We start from the raw sequence: 19,228 nt of genomic DNA on the forward strand, positions 1-19,228 counted from the left end.
CTCTCTCCATATTTTCTGAATTTCTATTGAACCTATTTCTTTCCTTACTCCTGTATTACCAGCTATTTTACTAGCCATTAATAAGTCAAGCCTATCTAGTAATGCATTTGGTTACTTGTATAATAGGTAAAAGTATAGTCATTCATTTACCAATTGTTTTGGATTCATTCTAAATGTGTTACAACAATTTATTTAATTTCCAACTCTTGCTTGATTTTGGAGTTGTGCTATCTTTTTTGTTATCCCTTTTAGTGCATTTTTACTTTTAGTAATTTCTGCATGATTTTAATAGTCATCATCAGTGTACAATTTATGATCTGATTACTTTATCAGATTTATTTGTCAAAGAATTTGAGTACCTTCATATTCTTTATCATCTATTATAATAATTTAGATGCCAGGCTTTGGTTTTCAATTTTTTATAATTAATAACAATTAAAATAAAATTTTTTGTATAAGTTAAAATAAATTTAATTTTCTGAAGTTTATTAAAATAGAACTCTTGATGTGTTCAAAACAGTCAGGTTTTTGGTGTGATATGTTTACATTCATACTTAAAATAAGTTAAAATTTATTTGAATCCAATTAAATCAGTTTAAATTGAATAGCTGCTCTGGGCAATGTCTTGAAACAAAATAGCATCCTTTGCGAGGTATCACAATATTTTTCTGAAGTCCTGTAAATTTCTTTGTCTAAATATAAAAATTGTTTTAAATTAAAATTATTTTGAAACAACTTATACAAAAATTTATGTTTTAATCATTATTAATTGTAAAAAATTGAAAAACCAAAGTCCGGTGTCTAAATAATAACATAAGAAAAACCAACTTTAGTATCACCTACGCTTAATTCTCCATCAGATTGTTCTCTAATACTAAAAGTTTTGTCAGCTCTATTTGATGTCAACTTTTTCAAATATTTAGCTGCTAAAACAAAATTATATTTAGTCTCTAGTTTAGATGGAGTAGCACTATAACATAATAATCTCACATATCCAAAAAATTAAGATTCTGGAAAATAAAAAGTATCAAATCCACATCTATATTTTCCATTTAGCATTTTACTTGTTTGATCTATAACAATGAATCCATGTGGTTTCTTCCAAACCTATGATAATAGTATATAACAAGTTTTTATGTCAACAGATAAATGATCATATTGGTGTGTATCCAATGTTACCAACTGGTAGAATGTTAAGAAAAGATCTGAAACATGATGATAAAAATGCTAAAAGAGTTGTTCAACACATAGTTATTAATGAAAAATTACATGTGGCTGATAAAAAGCATACGATTTTCAATAACATATCAACTAAATGTAGGTGATGTTATAAGTTTTAGACTGATTTGGACACCAGGAGAAGTAATTGTAAACTTAGAAATAGATTTATAATTTCTTTAACAATAAAAAATGTGACTGTTGATAAATTTGTTAACAAGTTCATATGATGGTGGTGTGTCATTATCATACATAGAAAACCTTATGAAAAAAATATGACAACTATATGAGAGCAGATTTGGACATGAGTGACAATAAGATAATGAATTTACATGATCTAACTAGCACACAAAAAGAAAATCTGGAAGTACTTTTAATGGTGTGTTGGATATGGGAGCTCATAAAATACCAAGTGTAACTGATCTAACTAACAATTAAGATGCTGCTACAAAGTTTTATACTGATAATAACATCATTTTGTGAAAAAGACTGGTAGTGCAATTACTGGTGAGATAAGCATGGCAAATAATGAAATATCAAATGTAACAGATTCAACTAGTAATCAAGATGTAGCTACTAAAAACTATGTTGATGTTTCAAGCATGTGAGACTTATGTAAATGTATACTTGACAAATTGGGCTGAATATCCATCATGTTGAATAGGGATTGAGCTCAAATTTAAAAAATGAATTAGCAACTAGAAAGTTTTCAGCACTTTTTGATATCTTAGTGGTTTGAATGTCATATAATCAAATACTACAAATCAACCTACCTTGTCTACAGATAAGAATAATAAGAGATATTACATACAGTTCATTGGAACTAGTTCTCAAAGATTTTTATCTTCATAAAATCTTTACCCTGTTTCTGGTGTAGCAGATATAGTTACCACATTTATGGCTTATTTATAGTTACCATATTTATGGCTAATTATGTGTTAGAAATGAATTGTTCAGTCATGATGATGGAGGATGGGATAAGGTTGTTGCTTTTACTCTTGATGATGATTTGGTAACTTATGAAACTAGTAATAATTTAATAGTGGTTTAAAATGGTGTTGGGTTTTATATTTGGCACCAAGAGCATTATATCAAACTGAAGCAAATGCTAGGAGTCTAAATAAATGTCTATCTATTCATTAGGATGTGCCAAATGGATTAGCTAGCTCTGTATGGTGCAATTGAAAAAAATTAACTAAGTTTACTTCTAGATCTAGATTTGGTGATTTAAGTCGAACAAGTGTGCACTGTTCAATGGGAATTTGCAGCTTGTAAAGATTTTGTTATTACTGATATGATAAAAGCACATCGTAAAGCATTTTGTGTTAGATATTTAGTGAATTGGGATCCTATTACAATTTAAAAAATCAATCATACAGTATTTTTCATTAAATAGTATATTACATTTGGTTGCAGCATTTCCATTCTATTTTACTATGATCACATGTACTAGCCCCACAACATGGTACACATACCCATCTTAAATTACTAAGTTTACATTTACATTCCTTACAATTATTTTTAGCTTTAAAGTCAATGCAATATCCTTTTGTAGCATTACCCAAACATTCCCTTCATTGTGCACTCCCTCCTATGCTCACACCAATTCTTCTCTTCATTATTGCATTATCTGCACAAGTAATACTTGACATAAATTCTTTTCCATTATTCATATATTAGTTTGTTTCTTTATTCTTCCTACATCTTGTACAAATTTTTCTCTTCATTTGCTATACAGCAGAAAAAAGCTCTTTTTTTCAAAATTTAAAAACTAGTTAAACTTTTTTTAAAAAATTGAATTTTCAGAAAATTGAATAACGAGTTAACAAACAAATGAGAGAGTCACAGTAAGCAATAGGTATAAGAGTTGAAATTCTTTGACATACATGATGTATCAGGGTTGAAAATATTATGGCATACATGCATGATGTATCAGGGTTGAAAATATTATGACATGCATGCATGAAGTATTAGAGTTGAAAATTTTATGAGCAGTTTTTTTTTTTTTCTTTTTGATCCTTAAATTTGGTTAAATTTTGGGCATCCACAATTTAACCATGTTCTTGTCCATGCTTTGTATTAGTTTTAAATTTGGGTTTGGTTTGGTGGTTCTAAGCACGGTTTGTAGATTCAAGAGAGTTCATGATTAGTTTTATTTTTGATTTTTTTGGTTGCTTATGGTTCTGAGCCAGCTTATTTATGCTTACATGTAAACATAATGTATCTGAGTTCAAATTTTTTTATGGTTGAAAATTTCACTATTTCTTTTACTGTTGTTTAATGGTTGAGCCAGCTCTCTCATTTTTCTATTACTTCTATGGATAGAATTATTATTGTTACTTGCTACTTCTTCAGACTGATGCATCCAATTAAATGCAGCTGATAAGCTTAATGAGGATTGCTATACTAAAAATCTTATGCTGATCAGCTAAATATTTAATTAGTTTATTAAATTTAATTTACAATCTTGTCATATTTTGTATTTTGTTTTTAAATTTTTACTGATGTTTTATCATTTTTATGTTTTACTTTTCATTATTTTATTGTATCGTTTCATTTACTTTACAGCAAATATTTTATAAGAAAATATGGGATTATTTCACTTGGAGGAAAATTTATGATTGTTTTTGTTTATATAAAGGAGCAAAGTTAAAAGATGAACTTGAGGAACTGCTGGCTCTTTTAGAGGTTTTTTTTTTATACTTATACTTGCAAATAAATTCAATGCATCAATGCATCAGTAACAATGTTGTACCATTTAAAAAGTTATTTATTAGATGCACTGTTGTTTATTTTTGTTTTTAGAAAATATTTATAAATTTACCTGATAAAATCCATTCAAAATGGCATTTTAACACTATTGGTATGTAATTTTTAGTATTGGAAATGTTAGATGTTGTTTTTTAATATTTCTTGCTGTTGCAATGTGTATTTAAAAGTTGGTATTCGTTTAATTCTCATTAAAAGTAATTATTTCTGTTTTCCTGCATGTTTTCATATAATCTTTTAGTTTATCACATTTTATGTACTTTATATTGCATGCTCTTTGTGAAAACATAAAAATATAATATAAAAATGTTATTTTAAACAGTAGTACCAACTATCAGAAATTTGTTAAAATCATTCTGTAGATTATCATTCTGTAGAGTATCATTCTGTAGAGTATCATTCTGTAGAGTATCATTCTGTAGAGTATCATTCTGTAGAGTATTATTCTGTATAATAAAAAAAATTAGTAAATAAAATGTTGTCTGTATAAAAAAGTGATTTTTTTTTTGTTTTTGCAAATTGCTTGATATTTTATGTCTTAATTTTAATACGATTTTTTTTTTTTGTTGTTAAAAAAATGATTCTTGATAAAAGCTCCACACTTATAAAATAAAATTTAAGACTTGGACATTCTGAATTATCACAATGAAACTGCTACATTGCATATATACTTACATATACTATACATTACAAATACTTACATATGCTATAGATTACACATACTTACATATACTATACATTACATATACTACATTGCTTATGATCAGTTGTATCAAGCTTTCAGAATTTTCCAAATATTATTTGAAATAAATATCTAGCTTTCAGTTTTTTCTCAGAACTATTGGCATTTTTCAAAAACATAAATTCAAAAAACATTTGAATTTAAATCTTTGAAAATTTCAGAACCTTCAAATTGAGTTGAGTAGAGCTCCTTTTGCTCATCAATCCATCCTTTGGATTGTCCTCATAATAAGCTTAGTTGTTTTTTTAACTTCAAATCTGTTTTTGATAATTATCAGCATTAGTAGGATGTCAATGAATGACTTTTTCCTGTTTGATAAAAAATGTTAGAGTTTTTTTTATAGAGAAGATGAGGCAGTTTTCTAGGTTTCATTTCTAGTTAATTTGTGATAATCTTTGAAGTGGCAACATTTGCTTAACAGAAGTGATAATCTTATGAAAAACATGTAACACTTATTTTAGTTCATAGGTATATAGCAATTGCTCAGCCCTCCTCCTCCTCCTCCCTTCCCCCCACCCATCCCTCTTTCCTTGCTATGCCATAGTTCTATTTTCTGTTAGCTACATTATTAATTTGAACAGATACTTTATACAAAAGTTACATTAGTTTACATTAAAGTACATTAAGTTTTTTTTGCAATAATTGCATTGTTGAAAAATGCAATCATGTTTGACTAAATTTCAGTGAAAGGTTTCAAAAATTGGAAAAATTCATTTATATTTATAAAAATTGGCTTTTAACAGAATTAAAAAATATATGCATTAATATTCTGTTTATAGCATTTTCTCTTGGATTTTAAACAAATTTTAGCAGCTATATGAAGGATTTTAGACAGCTTTGATCTCCACAAATGTTAGAGTTAGTGATTTAATTTGATTTCTCTCTGATCTCAGTTTTCTTTTTTCAATATAAATGAGTCCTTGGATGTCTTGGAATCAGTGCTGGTTCTTATTGTTTAATGGTTGAGCCAGCTCTCTCATTTTTCTATTACTTCTATGGATAGAATTATTATTGCGTGATTGTTTTCATCAAGGGTTTTATTGATAACAGCATAATTAATAAAATTCTAAATATGTGAAATTAGTTATGCTGTTTTCACATAAATTCATGTAGAACAAAGGCAGCATGTATTTTGAGTGAGTTCTATGTTTTCGGATTACCCGTGGAATAAGGAATGTTATCAAATCACAATGTGAACTGGTGTCAACAGTACTGACATTTTAACCTTAAGAAAATCTTTTTGATTTCTAGAACTTTTTGCAGTTGCATTTTTGCCCGTGGTTTGTAATTTAATAAGAAATCTATTACATTAAAATAACAAATTCTTTATAATTTTTTGATAAAAATTGTCTATTTTTGATTGCTTTTTTATTTTTAAGATAATAACTTCTTTACAATTTTTTGAAAAAAAAATTTTTTTTTGCTTTTTTGTTTCTAAAAAGTGTTGGTCAAACATCTTTGATACAAGGCTTATTTATTGTTCGATTTCAATGCCATCACTGTCAAAAAAATACCAGCATTCAAGTAACTTGATTGCATGTGCAATCTCTGATAATTTTGATTTTTCAGGAGGCAATTTGTTTAACTCTTCATCTATCTACTCTTCTACCTCAGCACAATCGTTGATTAAAATGGAATCCAGAATTTCTTGATCTGTTATAGCAATTATTTCACTTGTACAAATTACCAACAGCAAAGCCTTCATTTACTAAACCACATGATCTAAACTTGTTGATGTTCTCTTCAAGCAATTTGAAAGGATCATCTTCAACATTTATAATTGCAACCTGTATTTCCTGCGAGATGCCTGTCTTTCTAAAACAATTCTTTACAGTGCTTGTTCAGTGTCCTATGACCTTATCAACATGCCAATAGCTTTAAGAATGTTGATCTTTGGTTTTGTTTTACCAGTGAGTTATGCAAACTATGTTGAGTAGTAAAAATAATTCAATTGCTTTGAGGTTGTCAACATTAGGATGAGCTGTACACTTAGAATCAGTTAATTGAAAGAAAGGTGTTAGCTGCTTGTGATACATTCAGAATGATTGTGATTTGTTAAAAAAATAAGATTACTTTAAAAGGGACTTACACTATTTCTGGATTTGCCTGCTGACTCTCCTGGAATTTTTTCCTCTTCAGCATCTGTATCAGTTGCAGCTAACACCTAAACCATTTCTTTGGAGAAACTATGCAAATCATTGATGATTAGAGCAACTTATGTGAATCATTGATGATTAGAGCAACTTCCAATATTGTGGCTTTTCTGTCTTTCTAATTATCAACATAGGTAGCCTTTCACCATCCCATTTCCTGCTGCTAGGTCTGTTTAACAAACATTAAATTTTCTTCCCACAAATTTTTCACCTTTTAGATGAAAAGTTTTCATTGGATGCTTTTGATAAAATAAACTAAACTCATCAGCGTTGTAAATATCCCTAGATTTATACCCTGTGAGGATTGTGGGCAAATGGTCCTGCTCCCAACTTGCTGTCATTTCCCTAATGATATAGTTTCTCCAAAGAAATGGTTCCGTTGATAAAGCTGTATATAAATGGTATGTCCATCATTTATATACAGCTTTATCAACGGAATCATGCTTTCCAAAACTTAACTTTTGTCTTTTTGCTTCAAATTGACCAGACTCATACTTGTTGATTATGTCTTTTTTATGCTTAATCCAATAAGTTAAAGTGTTTTGAGGAACATGAAACTTTTAGGCAACATTCTTTTTAGTTTGACCTTTTTCCAAATCTTTAAGAGCAAGATGTTTTTCTTTGATTGTCAGAACTGTCTTCTTTCGTGTAGACGCTATGTTGAAATTTTTACCACACTTCATTGCAATTTGTTCGATTTTTTGTTATATTTTAATAACATTTTTTGTTTGTTATATATTACTTTATCTTGTTATATGTTTTTGTTATTTTTTTTATGTTTTGATAACATTCGATAATGTCATATTTTGAAATGCAATCCAATGGTATCTTCAATCAAAGAAAAACTTTGAATTACTGATGGAGTTTTTGTTGAGGGGAGCAAAAAATCACTTTGAATAAACAAAATTTCAAATAACTGCAGGTTCGAATAACTGATGGATATTTGCATTAGTTAAAGAAAATTCATGAGGAAGGAAAATTGCTTCAAATAAGTGGGAAATACAAATAAGTACCAGTTCAAATAACTGGGAGTTTACTGTAATGTAACTGTAATTGGACTTGTGTGTAGGCATGTTTTCTTTTTTTATTTAATTTTTCAACTAATGTAAATAAATGCTATTGCCAACTTAAAAAAATGTTATAATGTGCCTTAACAAAACAAATGGATTATGATAAATCCTCTTAACCAGATTCTAACTTTTAACAAAATCTTGAAAAAATTAAAATTTGATTTTCAGTTTGACATGAAAATAAAAGGTATTTAAAAATTTCATCTAAACTTACATTCTATGTTATTAGGTTCTTGAAAAACTTGGATGACTTGTTTTAGATATTCTTTTCTCATTGTTTTCACTTAGTCTCCTTTTTGGTGAGATAAGCAAGTATATTTGGTTGATAGTGTAATAGTTGTCACATAATTGGAGTGCTACTATTTAATTTTTTATTTAATAGCAGATTTGAGGCAGTGTGTCTTTAAAAAGTTTTGATAATGTTTTGTGTTAAAGTTCTTAGTGGAATAAAATAGAAAGTCTTATTAGTTCAAACACAGACTTCAGTTTGACTTTATGAACTAAAATGATCATTAAATGTTGCATGACTATTGAGAAAATCAGCAGAAAAAAAAGTCCAATTAATAAGAAAATGTATTGTAGACTTTAAAGTAAAAAGTGATTATTTAAAAGCATCTGCTGTAAATGTAGCAGATACTTTTAAATTATCACTTTTTACTTTTAAGTCTACAATACATTTTTTAATGTTGCAAAATCTTCTTTCCAAAAAAGTAATGTGCATCCCTGTTCATTAAATATCTTAAGAAAATTGATTTTGTTTTATCAGATGATCATTTTTTCAGAAATAAAACTAAAGATATGCATTTGTGCTTTTTTTTTTTACTTTTTAGGTCTAATACTTCGCAAACTTTTGCATCATGGAAACATTCAGACAGTTAGTTATGTTTTTGCTTGTAGTAAAAAAATTTCTTTTTATCATTTTATAAACTTATTTAAAAAATTTTTCCTTTGGACCTTTAGAACTCAGTTTTAAAACTTAAACCAATACTTTTAATTTTATACAACTTGTTTGCATAGATCAGAGAACTAGCCTTGCGTCTGTTTATGCTGTGGTTGCAAATATTACAAGAAAATATTGATGATCTCAACCTAGCTATATTTGGAAGCATTGTTCCTTGCTTTCCAAGCCCTATTACAGAGTTAATGAAAAATAATTCATTAAGCCGCCCCCAGAAGGAGATTGAATACCTGATAACATGTGTTAATGGCCAGGGATATATGCCGACCATATTTACCTCAAATCTAGAAAGTGAAACAGGTGAGGTTGATAAAGGTGAAACAGGTTAATTGTTAATGCAGCTTAATTGTGAAAACACATCCACAAAATTAGATTATGTCATTTGTATGCAAGCTTTTTAAGTTCTTATATCAAAGTATAGAACTTGAAGTGCTTGAAATAAATCAATCTAATTAAAAAATTTTTTGCTTTTATTCTATATGGTTAAGTGCTATCATTTGTCTTACAAAAAATTATCAAATTTTTTGAAATCTTGTGTCATTTTAGAAAAGCCATGTTTTTAAAAAATGATTTTAAAAAGTCTTACCCCCATAAATGAAACTTTATTTTTAGAATGGTGTTTATCAGAAACTTGTCATGCAGTATGTCCTCCACAGCAAGGTGAAAAAGTTCAAGCTCCTGAAGATCTTACTAAAGGATTTCTTGATAAAGTTCTTGACTGTTTACCACGTCGAGTATGTTTAGTCATATCTTTTGTCTTAATGTTTTTTTTTTTTTACATGAAATTACTTTTTTTTTGGTATGCTTTGTGATTTAATACAAATTTTTACATGATTTATATAAAAAGTATTTAACTAGAAAATGATTCCTTTTGAGTCATAAAATTGCATAAATTTTTTTACATATAGATGTTAGACATACGATGGAATAACTTAAACATGCGTGAAAGTGGTTTCTATTATTTGTTCTTGTATTTCAAGCGCTTTTACCTTAAACACATATTTCCATTGTGGGATCCACAAATTTCTCGACTTTACAGTGAATCTGCAGGTATTTATCAAATATCTAATGTCTCTGCATTAAAATAAAGTTTCAATTACAAACTGATTTCTTATTTACTTCCTTTAAAAACTTTTTCAGAATTGCTTGCAGTTCCCATCACAACAGATGTTCAAAATTCAGATATTTATCAAAAAAATGGACTAAACGGTGGTGTTCTTTTATCATGCCAACGTGCAGTTTTATTTTGGCTCATCGTTTTTACTTCAAGGCTGAAGCAGAGAAGTGCTGAAGTCATCAAATCGCACCAGTCTTCTGATTTGCACCGCAACTCTTTACCTGGAGTTGAAGTTCCACCCCCGTCTAAAACCTATGACATGCTTTGTTTAGCTGCAGATATTGTTAGAACCGTGTTGTTTTCTACCCAAGAAAATGTTACAGTGGTCCATGAAATATTCAGACAAGTCAGTTTTTACTAAAATCCCAAATGTGATTAATTATATAGCAGTGTATTTAACCAAATTCCAATCCTGCTTAAATTTCCTAAACCCAATGCATTATTAAACTTTATTTAGGCAGATTTTTAAACAGATTAGCAATCTGTTTTCATTCTTTTCTTTAGGGATTGTTGATGCCACTAAATTGTGCAGACACAATGAATCACATTTTGGCTGTATACAAAGAATGGATTTTCAAGGTTAGTGACCATGTTTTGGATAATTGATTTTTAAAGTCAATTCACAAAGCATGTTGCTGCTTTTAACTTTATTATAAGGGTAAAAAAAAAATTTTTTTAACTTCGTTTTTTTAAGATTCCAGAAAGGCCATCATTTATGCTTGAACCTAAGCAAGATCAGTTGTTGTCACCTGAAGAGATGCTGTTAACAGCAGATTGCTCTCCGATGCTACGCTCACCATCATACAGAGAAGCTGTACAAAGCTGTGAACAACTTTTTTTCTCTAATATGCCAGTAGAAAATGTCCGTGCAGGGTTACAGCCTTCTATGCGTCTATTTATTGCTATTTCTTCTCAAGTTTTTTTCTTGAAGCAGAAGCAAGAGCTCGTCGTAAAACATGTATGTGAAAATTTAATTGGGGAATAGATGATGAATGCGTGTTCAATACTTATGAATTGCAGCATGAAGTAGAACATCTTAAACTTTGCATGAAAAAATTCTTTTGTTTCAGGTTGATGTTTGTAAAAGGATAATCAAAATTTTCAGAAACATTGTTTTGGAAATGCATCTTGATGCACAAACTTGGTTTGTTTTTGTGGATTTTTTTTGTAAAATTTAAAACTTCTTTAATATTTTTTACCTTTTTTATTCACTATGAAAATATCAAATTTTACTTTTGTAGGAGGCAACTTCTAGATGCTCTTCTAAAGATTACTGATTACATTTTAGTAAAAAAACCTCTTAGTACTAAAAGTTCTACTCTTGGAGGACAGTTGGCTGGCTATTTACTTCAGGTATTCAGAAATTTGTTAGAGCAGATAAATGAGATTTCATAAATATAAATGTTTTTAAACTCATCTTGAGATTTCATAAATCTTTATTTATCAATAAGTTCTTATATTTATCAATATTATGTAGTGATGTTTTTTCTAATTTTGTCATGTGTAGACTGCTTCAATACTAGCAATCCAAAATTTCTTCAATTCCAATAAATTAAATTGCCTGCTCAGAGCCCAGCCCTAAACCTGAAAAAAAAAATCCTGTTTGAGGGTTAAAGACACTAATTCTACTGAACTCATTTCTATAAGTTCAAATCTCTATAAAGTCAAAGAAAAGTCATCTTTCAGAGCCAACAATCTCTTGATATGATAGATCAAAAGCTTGATTTTTAAATGTTTAAAACACTAAGAAAAGTAAAATATTCAAGAAAACATAAGGTTTAATTTAATTTTTTCTAAATAGAAGTACAAATTTTATGAGTTTTCAAACAACAGTTGAAAAGATTTTAATTAGTATTTTTCGTTTTTCTTTAAACTAAAAAAGTATGATATGAAGTATTGTGCGTATATCTATGCAATTTCATTTATGAGATTTTGCCCAAAATAACTCAAAAAATAAAATACATGTGTTACGTACTAAAACAGAAAGTGCTATTTCTTATATTTAAAATTTTCTCAGTTTTACTGTTGTGAAATGCAGAAGCTGAGCACTTTTTTGAGTGAGGTTTTTGAATAAGGTTTTTTAATCACTTTCAAAACTATTTACATTAAATTCCATTTTTATCTCCAACATTTGTGGAAATCTTACTCCCAAATCTCTTCTCCTACCTCCTCAGCCCTTTAATGACATCTTTAGAAAATTTAGGAAATTAAAATGAATTGTTTTAAAGCAGTTAGTTTGGACCCTTACGGCTAAGCAGTTGGTTTACATTAATGCAAATATTCTTGGCGATTAAAGAAGTCTAAAGAATTATTCTATTATCTCTTTAACTGCTTTTTAAAGCAGTTGTATGCAGTGAGTATCCTTACCTAAACATTATTTTTTAACAACCTTAATGGTTAAAACCCATGGTAATAACTGGTCCAAAATATCTTGGTTGTAAAGGTATTAGCTTTACTACTGAGAGATGTTCCTAATTAAGTTTCTTTTGAAATGTTAGATGTATATATAAGTTGTTTTGGAAATGCTAGATTTTGAAATTAAAAGTTTTCTTTTTTTCAAAATTTTATTACTTATATTAACTTTTCTTTGCAAAAGATAAGTTTTTGCTACTTTTAGGGTTTTTCACTTCTGAAGCCATTAATTTTTTAGACTTTGTTTGTGACCTGGATCCGTGCATCTCTAGAAGTTTATTTGACTAAAGAACTTTGGGATGAATTATTACGTGTTCTGAAATCATTGACAAATTGGGAGGAGTTGATTAAAGAATGGGCAGTATGTTTTAATTATGATTAGTTTCTTTTTTTATAATTTAACAATTTTTATTTATATATTTGGTAATGAATTTAAATTTTACTGTAGAATTATTGTATTTAAAATAAATTTTACTTTATAATAAACTTAGTCTACAATGGATACTTTGACAAGAGTTATGGCAAAAACTGTATACGGAATAGATTTACTAGATCCACCATTAGAAAAACTTACTCATCGCAGTAAAGTCAAAAAGTTTGGCCTTGACAAGTCAACCCGAAACCTTAGTCTTGATCAGAGTACAGTATCAAATAAAAATTGGAATTATGCTCTGTCCAATTCTGAATTTCTGCAAGAGAAACCGCATATTTCTAAAACTGATCCTATAGTAAGATGCATTTCAGAACCTGGTGATTTACATATTCTTGAACCAATTCAAAATCAAAATAGTTCTAACTCACCTAAAAAGTTAATGAAACAGCAAAATGTTCAAGGTTTGTCGTGTGCAATTTATTTTAGTTAAGGTTTTTTTTTAGATTTATTGACTACCATACTCTCTACTCTTTTGAAATTTTCTTTTTCAAAAATTTTTATCAATTTAAGTCAGAAAATATTTCCATCTCTTTTAATAGCATTTTATGTTTTTGATTTGTTTAGTTCACTAGATTTGTTTAGTTCACTAGATTTGTTTAGTTCACTAGGTTTGTTTAGTTCACTAGATTAAACAAGACTGAACTATTTAGGAGAATATAGGAAATAAAAAATGACATAATCAATTCAAAACTGTATTATTGGTTTAGGAAAGGATTCAGCTTGTATTTTATCTTTAGATGATAAAACAACATTTACTGAAATGCAAAGTTCTCAGCCATTAAGTTTTGACAGTATAAATAGTAATAATTTCATGCATTCAATGAGTTCTGATATTGACTTGAAATCTGAATATCCCAAAAATCAGCTTGATGCTGATTTGGATTCAGAAGAACATAATGATGTACAGGTTTCATATACAAGACTTAAGGGAGATACTGACAGTGAACTTTCTTTGTTAAATATTCCCACTTCTCGGAGCTTGGCAAGTATTTCTAGTTATCTCAGTGAGTCAAGTCAAAATCTCCTTAGCTTTGAATTTGGCATAAATGAAGAAGAAAAGTTAAACGCTATAGTTTCTAACAACAGTATGGAGTATTCGCAGCTATCCAAATCATTTTTATCTGCTGAAAATTTTGAGGCTACTTCTAGAACCTCTCTATTATCAGAAAATAATCTTATTAGCTTTGAAATTGATGTTGTAAAGGAGACGTCAAAATGTTCTGCTGATGCTGAGAGTATTGACAGTCACAAGTTTTCTCTTATTGATAATGACAATTTCAACGATTTAAAATCTCCAACATCTTTCACTCAAAGTGAAATATCAGAAGAACAATTTGAAAATACAGTGAGTGTTGCCGTCTCTCATGTCCGATTTGCTGCAGGTTAGAGTTTCATTTAAAAATTTTTGAATCTAAAATTTTGAATTAATTTTTTGATAAAAACTTTGTTTTTCTTAGAACCCAAATTTACATTCTAATGAATCTTTGATTTTTTATTTTGTCTCATTAAAAGCATTCATTAATATTCCTAGTAGACACAAATAGAATCAATTTTTTTGAAGAAGATTGTTGTGAAGAGGATGATAGAGAAGAAAATAGTGTGATAAATGGCGGTGATATAAAAGGTTGGACCAAAATTTCTTCTATGATATTATGGCAGAGAATCCTATGTATAATGGGAAATGTTAATGAGATAAAAGATCCAGAGATTCATGCAGATGTTTTTAAACAATTGATTCAAATTTGGTCAATGCTTGAAACAGTACTATTATTATATTTTCTTTTGATTTACATTTTTTAAAACTGAAAAATCTCTCATTTTTACTATAAGATATAAATAAACATGTTGAGAATGAGTTTTGACCTATTTTTAGAGTTTTAAGTATATAATAGCATCTTGTTTTTTAATTTCATGAGCATTTAAATATTTTTTTGCTATTAAATAACCATGCAAAACCTCTATAGTTTGGTTATAACAATTCATTTAATGGCAAGAACTAGAAACTGAACATTTATAAAGTTTTACAGATTTAATTTGAAATAACAATTACTGATTTGACATCAGTCATTTGTAATTTTAATTTTTTGTTTTACTTTTTTTATTTTTTTTATTTGTTTCTCTGTAAATTTAGAAATAAGACAAGAAAATGTAGGAGTTTTTACTCCTAAAATAATTGCATGAGAGTAATTACCAGATTGAAATGCATGACTAATTTAGTATTTATTTAAAGTTATTTTCTCAAATTTTTGCATATTTAATAGACTTCATGTCTTGTTAATAGGTGAAGCGTAATCAAGGAATAAGCATTGATAATAAACAAACACCAGCACCACCAAAATTAACTCCACCATTATTTTTTTGCTCTACATGGTGTTTTCAAGTAAGTCCAGGATTTGTTTGTTAAAAATTTTTTATGACGATGAAAAAAATACTTTTAATGAAAAAATTATATTTGTTTTTTATAAAAATTTTCTAGGCTGTTTGTTCTGGAAGTGTCACCCATAAACCAGGAATTGTTTTAGCTTATAAACTTGCATGTAAAATGATTGTTAAAAGTCATGGTTTAAAACCTTCAGTTGATCAACTTCTTTATTTTTTTCGAACTATCCATACTGGTCTTGTATCATTCGATCAGGTATAAATTCTTATGTAAAATCTCTCACTAAGATTTCACTTTTACTAAATTAAGTTTTTGTTTTTTTTTAAATATAACTTCTCTTTTTAGGATATTGTTAATGCCATAATTGGAGAGTGCGCAACTATCTTCTCACTGTCTCTTGAGGGTTTATCATGCTTAATAACAGAATTTATAAGTGCATGTAACACCATTATATCTGCCCAGTTCATGAATGTAAATATTTTTTTTTTTTTTTTTTTTTTTTTTACAAAAAAAACATATTTAATTTTTTGTTATAAAAAATTTATAGCATAATCAATTTCTATATTGTTTAAATATATTTTATATTTACAAATACACATCAACCTTTTTATGCTTTAATTTGTGTTATGAGCCATTTAAAAATGGAATTGTTTTTGTTTTGTAAGTGCCCACGCAGAGAAGCAATTATAATACTTGGCTCTCTAATCTGTTTTCCATCTGCTTTTCCCGAAATGAAAATTCTTCAGCCTGGTATAACTTCTGAACCAAAAAGTGTTATACTTGGAAAAGAAATAAGGGTAAGAAACATTGAAGTTATTCTGGCATGTTATTTATTATCAGTTATTGAGATTTGGAACAATTTTATGTTTTTTGTAAAAAGTAAAAATAAAAAAAAATAAAAAAAAAAAAGAATCAATAAAAGTTATATATTGCCATGTAAATAGGAAATGGTATTGGGTCCTTTGCTAAAAGCTGCCAAGTGTGATCCTTCTTGCAGGACAAGGTATTACATGTTTGGATGAAAATTAGCAATTTATATTGTTTTCAATGATAAAAAAAAAAAAACTTTGTGCATTAGTTTTAAAATAATCTTATATATCTGCTCTGTATATAGATGCATTGCCTTATGTTGCCTTGGAGTGTTTGTGGTTGACTCATTAATCCATTTGGGTGGCCATTTTCTCATATATGATTGTGTTTCACTTTTAGTCGGTATTTTGGCGGTATGTCTTTATAATATTTTCTTGATATCCAAATGGATATATTACAGTCAAACAGCTTTATCTTTTACACTTTTAGTAAAAGAAATTTGAATAGAAGTAGTTTTTTAACAAAAACTATTTCCATTCAAATGGAAGAAGTTTTTTACTTGTTGTTGAGTTGCACAACATGTCTTATTGAATTATTTGAAACTGTAAGTGCACTTCTTCTTAGCTAATGCAACCTTGAAACTGTTTAAAGAAGTAATTTTATAACATATAGAATTTAAGTAAAAATCATTTATGCTGCAATTTTTCATAATTGAAAATTTATTTTTTTTTAGTTAAACTGTCAAGTTGTGTCTACAGTCGCTCTCGATGTATTATTTACCTTGACGTTCTACTATAAAGAAATGCGGTTATTTGATAATAGTTTGCCACAAAAAATTGTGATGGTAATTTGTTCTGCTTTTTACTTAGTTTATATATTACATGGACTTCTCCATAAAAAAAACGCTTTTGTCTTAAATGGATTCCAAAGAATTATTGCTTGAGTTTTTTTATTAATGTTTTGTGTACAAATTAATGTGTGGGGTTTTTTTACATTGGTTTTTTATTTTTAAAAAAGCTCTTTTATTTGAATTTGTTACAGGGAATATGCCAAGTTGTTCACCATTTACTAGAATCATCTCCTGCAGGAGAAACTAGAAGTTCACCAGAGGTAATTTTTGTTAATGAAACTCACTTTTGTGGTAATAAAAAAAAAACATTTAATTAACAAATTGATTTTTGATTTAATTAAAACTTTGTCTGCATGAATATTATTCATTCATTCATTAAAAATAATTTTTATCTTTAGTTGTGTAATGTATATTGTAATGTAGGTCTTTTGATTAAGTGTTATTAATGAATTTAGATGTTGAAAAAGAAGTACTTTCTTAAATCAGTTAACCCATTACAAAAAATTTGTAGAGTGTTTTTGTAAACTAACTGTAAAGGACTGTTTAAATTTAGATAGAAGTATAAACAATATAATTTTAAATTGTTGTCACCTTTTATTTTGAAGTTCCTGAGTAAGCTAGTGTTATGTTTGCTCGAATGGTTGATGGTTATACCTCAAGAAGATGTTCTGAAATGTCATGTACAGGAAGATGGTGCATTATCATACTTTGGTCTGGCAATGAAAGTATAGTAATTTTTTTTATGCCTGTTTTTTATTAGATTTGAGTAAGTTTGAGCATTCAAGTTTTTATTTAATTCTATTTTAATTTTACCTAATTTTAACTTGAGGCATTCAATGAATGTTGCAGACAACCTAGTATTGAATGTGACAGTCATCATGTTGAGAATAAGCCTATCAATATAGATCAATTATTTATTATTGAAAATCATCTTACGCAAATAGAATGTGTTCATGATGATCTCCAGGAGGCACATGATTTAAATAGTTATGATTCAAGTAGGTTTGAACTCTTTAAAGTTTTTCAATGATTACAATAAGGTTGTTGCATCTTTAAATTTAATCTGTTACCAGATTTATAAAAATTCTGTATGATGATCTGTTTTGACTGTGTTATTAAATTATGCACATGTAGCTAGCGCTTGACTGAAGTCTGTATGTTTACTGTGGTTTTACTTTTTATCTAGTTACTGTTTTAACTTTTGTCATTTGGTATTTTTTTTACTAAAGAGTTTTTACTATAAAGTTTTCTCTTGCTTAAAAGTAAACTTAAACATTTTAACATAATTTTCAAGCAAAATTTCAGTTGCACATTTTAAAAAAACACACTTGATTTCAGTTCCAAGAAACCAAATGTGTATGAAAAAAACTTTCTTTCTTCTATCAAGACTTTTTGTCAGATGTTTGGCCTTTAAATCTTTATTAGTTCAATTTATTCTTTTAGGTTTTCTCAGCAATGAAGTAGATGAGAGAAGAAATAGAATGGTCAAATTAACTGCTGAATATGTAAGTCTTATTTTTTGACATTATTTTACTAAATTGTTAAAATTGTATTGTTATTGTGTGTTTTAAAAATGATTTTTATGTTTGGATGTTTATTATCTCAAATAGGCCATTGCGCAAGTGTTAAATTTTTTCCATCTTTTCCCATTTTACACTGGTGCAGTACGACCGAGCAGCATCATAATTGAAACAGATGATCATTTTATTGAAGAAAACCAACTTTTGGAAGCAACTAATGTTCAAGTATTTTTCTTCCTTTTAATTTTTTTCAAAACAAATATCTGAAAAAAGGAAGTAATCAGTAGTGCTGTCGTATTACCATCTTGTTCTTCCATCATTATTATTTATATTGCTATTATTGTTTTTGTTATTATCTTTATCATTGTTACTGTTATTGTTAAAATTCTTATTATTATATTTGTTAAAAAATCAACTTTAAATAGTTTAAAATAAAAAGAGAAGTGTTGCATTCTTTCTTCTGTCCATTCCAAATGTTTCCCAGCTTAAGTTTAATGAATTCAGTGGGCTATAACCATAATATATTTTGTTTTTTGCCTTTAGTATTTGCTTCTTGATGAAACAATATTGTTAACTCTGTTAGAATTACCACAAGTAGTAAGTCAATATTATGTCCTTTATTAAAATTGTCACAAAGCATTTAGTTTTCCCATTGGGATATAGTCTTCAATTTTAAAAAAATATAATTAAATGTCAGTCTTATTTTATAAAAGTTTTTATTAAAATTGTCACAAAGCATTTAGTTTTCCTATTGGGATATAGTCTTCAGTTTTAAAAAAATTATAATTAAATGTCA

The 19,228-nt window shown here is 28.0% G+C and overlaps 1 protein-coding gene across 4 annotated transcripts in view; it reads left to right on the plus strand.

The window, feature by feature from the left end:
• LOC149877039 (ral GTPase-activating protein subunit alpha-1-like) overlaps positions 1 to 19,228 on the plus strand; it is a 35,190-nt gene that overhangs the window by 6,052 nt on the left and 9,910 nt on the right. For 2 of the 4 annotated variants that reach the window (XM_090074682.1, XM_090074679.1), the window contains exons 3-30: positions 3,860 to 3,906; positions 4,024 to 4,081; positions 8,783 to 8,826; positions 8,970 to 9,210; positions 9,523 to 9,644; positions 9,819 to 9,960; positions 10,051 to 10,373; positions 10,532 to 10,606; positions 10,722 to 10,985; positions 11,098 to 11,171; positions 11,269 to 11,380; positions 12,678 to 12,800; positions 12,931 to 13,273; positions 13,610 to 14,254; positions 14,404 to 14,633; positions 15,154 to 15,252; positions 15,349 to 15,507; positions 15,598 to 15,723; positions 15,918 to 16,049; positions 16,197 to 16,255; positions 16,367 to 16,475; positions 16,796 to 16,906; positions 17,104 to 17,172; positions 17,518 to 17,637; positions 17,742 to 17,910; positions 18,356 to 18,417; positions 18,523 to 18,657; positions 18,976 to 19,029. In XM_090074682.1, the coding sequence (XP_089930808.1) occupies positions 3,860 to 3,906; positions 4,024 to 4,081; positions 8,783 to 8,826; positions 8,970 to 9,210; positions 9,523 to 9,644; positions 9,819 to 9,960; positions 10,051 to 10,373; positions 10,532 to 10,606; positions 10,722 to 10,985; positions 11,098 to 11,171; positions 11,269 to 11,380; positions 12,678 to 12,800; positions 12,931 to 13,273; positions 13,610 to 14,254; positions 14,404 to 14,633; positions 15,154 to 15,252; positions 15,349 to 15,507; positions 15,598 to 15,723; positions 15,918 to 16,049; positions 16,197 to 16,255; positions 16,367 to 16,475; positions 16,796 to 16,906; positions 17,104 to 17,172; positions 17,518 to 17,637; positions 17,742 to 17,910; positions 18,356 to 18,417; positions 18,523 to 18,657; positions 18,976 to 19,029 (4,247 nt within the window). The remainder of the gene's footprint in view (positions 1 to 3,859; positions 3,907 to 4,023; positions 4,082 to 8,782; positions 8,827 to 8,969; positions 9,211 to 9,522; positions 9,645 to 9,818; positions 9,961 to 10,050; positions 10,374 to 10,531; positions 10,607 to 10,721; positions 10,986 to 11,097; positions 11,172 to 11,268; positions 11,381 to 12,677; positions 12,801 to 12,930; positions 13,274 to 13,609; positions 14,255 to 14,403; positions 14,634 to 15,153; positions 15,253 to 15,348; positions 15,508 to 15,597; positions 15,724 to 15,917; positions 16,050 to 16,196; positions 16,256 to 16,366; positions 16,476 to 16,795; positions 16,907 to 17,103; positions 17,173 to 17,517; positions 17,638 to 17,741; positions 17,911 to 18,355; positions 18,418 to 18,522; positions 18,658 to 18,975; positions 19,030 to 19,228) is intronic. The other 2 variants (XM_090074680.1, XM_090074681.1) reach the window with 2 other exon arrangements.

This window comes from Hydra viridissima, unplaced genomic scaffold, assembly GCF_058129835.1.
Source record: "Hydra viridissima isolate aposymbiotic clone 2 unplaced genomic scaffold, HvirCarnegie_v1 scaffold_17, whole genome shotgun sequence".
Lineage (NCBI taxonomy): Eukaryota > Metazoa > Cnidaria > Hydrozoa > Anthoathecata > Hydridae > Hydra > Hydra viridissima.